The sequence below is a fragment of the Siphateles boraxobius genome, unplaced genomic scaffold (assembly GCF_051911475.1).
Source record: "Siphateles boraxobius isolate OS27281-9 unplaced genomic scaffold, OSU_SipBor_1 5, whole genome shotgun sequence".
NCBI classification, from domain to species: domain Eukaryota; kingdom Metazoa; phylum Chordata; class Actinopteri; order Cypriniformes; family Leuciscidae; genus Siphateles; species Siphateles boraxobius.
The window spans coordinates 287,501-292,245 of NW_027509141.1; the positions used below are offsets into that span (position 1 = coordinate 287,501).

Genomic DNA, 4,745 nt, shown 5'->3' on the forward strand with positions numbered 1-4,745 from the left:
GAATGAGCTTTATATAGCCTATAGTTTTCATGTTAATTTTAGTTTAATTTTCTACTTTTTTTTTCTTTCTTTTTTTCTTTTTTTTTTACATTTTTATTAGTTTTAGGTTTAATTTATTTTTATTTCAGTTTTAGTTTATTTATTTCCAGCTAATAATTTTAGTGCATCAACTTTTGATTTTCATATTTCAGGCAACATTTCTCATTTTCATTTTAACTTTACTTTTTTTTTTTTTTTCAGCTTTATTTCAATTAACAGAAGTGTATTAGTAGTTTTATTTAACGATAATAACCCTGGTATACAGACCCAATTTGTACTGTGAAAAAATCCTATTAATAATGTCAAAAGATTATATGGAAAAAATGGAATTATATGTCTATATGAACTCATTGTAGTACTGTTTGATGCGTTTATTTATTCCCTCAAAACAGTCATTATAGCATGTAAACATTGTGTTGTCACTAAACTTAATACAATTCTGTTTAGTTAGCAAATGTTTTGACAATCACAATACACTTATTTTGATGCAAGGTTTTTAAGGTTGTTTTTTACCCCCCCCCCCCCCCCCCCCCTAATCTCAATCACCCATTTGATGTTATGTTACGTTGCCTTTGTGAACAGTGGAAATGTAACAATGTAAGTTACATTATGTTGTGTTACATTTTCTCACTGTTCACAACGGCAGGGCGGCCATCTTGTCTTGGCTTGCTGTTTCTGATTGCACTTTATCCATATCAAATCCCAGAAGAGAAAATCAGAACAAAATAGTTAAAACTTGTTTTAAAAGATTTCTCTGTCATCTGCAGATTGATTTTAAGTAGGGGAAAATTCTTATTTAAACCGTAAGTGGGATTTTCTTCAGGCCGCATCGACCAGCCCTCATAATAGTACTTCCTGTACGACAGTCTGTGGCGTCAGAGTTTCTAATCAACTAATCAACAACTCTAGAGACATTTACTCTCAAATAAACCCGTGTGTAATCATGGCCACACCTCAAGAACATCAGACCTCAGTGGATCTTGTGTGATGACATGATGTTAAGTCACATGATGCACAAGAACCAATGAAATGTTCTAAAGCACACGGGATCATAACGCAGGGTTTTTGTCACTTTGATCTGAAGGATAGAGTCCAGCTTGAGAGACACGTTTGTGCTGTTTTTAACTTCACGCTAATGCTAATGCTAATGCAGCTGGAAACCCAAACCCGAAGGTGTGAGTCTTCAGGCTTCTGGTTCTTCACTAGCGCTTGGCATAATGTGAACATTCACTCACACTGAAGTGTTCATTGCACTGGACTCTCGTTGCGCATGAGTGTACAGACCAGCATATATAACATATTAATATAAGGACTGTAATCGACTTTGAAATGTGAAAAGTTAAAGTTGAGTCTCGATTAAAATAAAGATAAAACTTTCTAGGTCAGCTTAAAGCTAGTCACCTAGTTGACCATCCTGATGACCTCATTCAGAAAGTGTGTGTGTGTATGTGATGGCTGTGTGTGTGTGTGTGTGTGTGTGTGATGGTTAGGTTTAGGGTGTGTGTGTGTGTGTGTGTGTGTGTGTGTGTGTGTGTGTGTGTGTGTTTCAGTTGGGCTTGTCTGGCACTCACCTCTTTGTTCTTCTGTTCCTCAGAGGAAGCTCGTTCCAAAAAGTGTGGGATCCTGGTGCACTGCCTGGCGGGCATCAGTCGCTCGGTCACCGTCACGGTGGCGTATCTCATGCAGAAGCTCAACCTGTCGCTCAACGACGCCTACGACTTCGTCAAGCGCAAGAAGTCCAACATCTCGCCCAACTTCAACTTCATGGGGCAGCTCCTGGACTTCGAGAGGACGCTGGGCCTCAACAGCCCGTGTGACAACCGATCGACCAATGACCAGCTGTTCTTCACCACGCCGACCAATCACAACCTGTTCCAGCTGGACCCGCTGGAGTCCACATGAGCGTGCGGGGACAGCGGGTCGTGGGGGAGCCGCTCGACGGATGATGATCTCCGGTGTCGGGGAGTTTAGAGCCGAGGTTCGGCACACGGGCCCCCGGGGGCCCTCAGCTCCGGCGGATCTCAGTGCAGCTTCTCTTGCCTTCATGGAACAGACTGTTCTTTTATTGTCGCGCTTTGATTCCCGAGCAGAACCTCAGCGCGTCACTCACACAGGATGAAGTGTACGTGCTCGGGCCTCGGAGGCTGTCGACGCACCGACGGGGATTTGTGTTCTCTAACCCGAGGGGAATGTATTGGTGATTTTTCTCCCAGCTCAGACCGAAGGGGCATCAGAGGTGCACAACACACTCAGTTTCCATATCTCTGTATATTTCCTCGCAGACGTCGTTCAAAGTCGTGACAGAACCGACACAAACAAACATTGTGAGTCGACATCCCCCTCTTTATTTTCTCTCGCTCTACGTTTGCAATGACCTAATGCGTTTTGCACAGTGGTGAAGCCTTTCACTTCTTGGCACTTAAAAGCGGTACTCCAACACACACACACACACACACACACACATTGAGCGTTCCTGCCAGTCCTAGGCTGCGACGAGGACGACACACACTTAAAGCTCATTGTTCATGAAACCGCACACCACAGATTGGCGCTTGTGTGTGAGACACGAGGCTCTTCACCTTCTGGCCTTGGTGATCCTCATTACAGTGTGACTATATTGTATTAATTTCTGAAGTATGTATTCACTCGATGTATTTGGGCATGCGATCCTCTCGAGGTGCCGAATGTTGAGGACTGTTTCTTGAACTCTTGAACGGTGTGTAGCGAAGGCGTTTCTGAACGAGTGCTCGAGTTAACAGGGTTGCTTTAAGCTGGCCTTATATAACCTTTTTAATTCTTTCCTACTCTGACTGTTCAATACTCTTTGTATCTCTCTTTAAGAATCGTTGTATTAAAAAGTTCATTTTTAAAGAAACCAATATGTAGTAGTAATAATAGACGACTAATGGTCTTTCACGGGTCAGTCGAGGTTATGTTTGTTACTCTGCAATATACTCGACAACCCTTGCAGTATTTTCTAGAAGAAATGGCCTGGGGTTTTTGACTCTACTTTTGATACTAGCGATCCGCAGAGAATAGCTTCGTTAGCTTGAAACGAGCAGCGTTGGCCCGGGGTTTCACAGGAAGTGACATCACACATTTCATCCGATTCGATTTACCCCATAATATACATGTGCTATTTACTGACTTCTGTGGCCTTTTCATATATCTCAATATATATATATATATATAGTATTAACCTTGTGCAGATATGCAACAGTCGTCCCGTTAATATATCATGGGCGACTCTTTCTCATGCTTGAAACTCTGAAACCCAGTCTCAATAACAGTGCGGTCACCTCGGGTCTGAACCTGCTTCTTTATTTCCATGTAAATCTTGATTTCAGGCTGCAGCGAGAGGAACGTGTATAGCGTCCGTGAACATTAGCCGTAGCTGCTCGACGGTTCTGCGAGTGACAGAACGACAGATGAGCGAATAAGGAAATGTGTATCTTACCTCACCGAGGAATTTTTCAGGGATTTTTATTTGACAATGCGTCGGCATCGTGTTACAGCTTCAAATGTCAAAGAGCTGTTTTATATGTGCTGTAAACATTTTTTTAAAAGATACAATCTATATATGTGTATAATACTGGGCTTGGTAACCGGGCAGTTAAATTTTTTGGTTTATGAAGGATATAAAATTGTCCGTATGTATTGTATAGTATATGAAAACCAATACAAGACTTGTTTGTACTGCAAATAAATATTGAATTATTTTTTTGGTTATCCGTGCTGGTTTGGTGTGTTCATTCGATCCTTCCCATAAAACCCGTACAAACCGGTGAGTAGCACAGGCTTTGTGTAAACCTACTTAGGGTTCAGAGTATTTATTATTTTCCCACATTAATTCCCCACATGTCTAGTACAGTTATATGGTTTTGTTTCATTAATACACTGTATACTTTTTACTTCATTTACCCTGAAAGAATGGAGTGAAATGTGACAACGTGCCCCATTGGTGGAGAACATTATAACATGACCATGACAGATTTAATCCAAAAATATACAAACTTAAATATTTTCTGAATAAAAGACAATTATGCACTTTTTTATATAAAATAACAACACTTTTTAATAATGAGTTTGACGACAATCGCACACTGGAAAACCTGGCTATACAGCAGAGTTCAAAACATTAACGAATAATTTCCGACTCTCTTTATTCACAATAGAATTCATATAGTATAGAATAGAATATCATATTTCTGATAGTATCATTGTAACGCAGTGTGACAACATGCCCCGCCTGTGCAACTTCTGCTGTTAGATCAGCATTACAGAACTATCTCAACTGTTAAATAACAGATATAAGATTAAAATTTCATTTGAAATAAAAAACAGAGATGAAAACTTAAGAGATGTGTGTTTGCTGTGGTGATCTCCGTTAGGATCTGCTGTAGAGGTCGGCTCTCACACACACACACACACACTGGGTTCCTGTAGTCTTGTGGTTCATCTCCGACACTGAAGGTTTCTGAAGCGTGTGATGACGATGACTGAGACGACCACCGCTCGCTTCCTCTTCATAACCCGAGTCCATCATGTGTGTTCATATAGCGCTCTATGCCATGCAGATGTGGCTCTGCTCAAGCAGGAAAAACATCATCAGTCTCTGATTTCAGTGTTAATTACAACTACAATAAAAAGAAGCTCTGAAGAACACAATATAGTTTTCATTTATTCAGTGACCTCATTCAACAGCA

General features: G+C 40.8%; 1 protein-coding gene across 1 annotated transcript in view; it reads left to right on the plus strand.

The window, feature by feature from the left end:
- The window catches only part of dusp7 (dual specificity phosphatase 7), a 12,340-nt gene extending 8,572 nt beyond the window's left edge, over nucleotides 1–3,768 (plus strand). The window contains exon 3 of the mRNA XM_077204360.1: nucleotides 1,634–3,768. Within this exon, the coding sequence (XP_077060475.1) occupies nucleotides 1,634–1,941 (308 nt within the window). The 3' untranslated portion in view covers nucleotides 1,942–3,768. The remainder of the gene's footprint in view (nucleotides 1–1,633) is intronic.
- The last annotated feature ends 977 nt before the right edge of the window (nucleotides 3,769–4,745 follow it).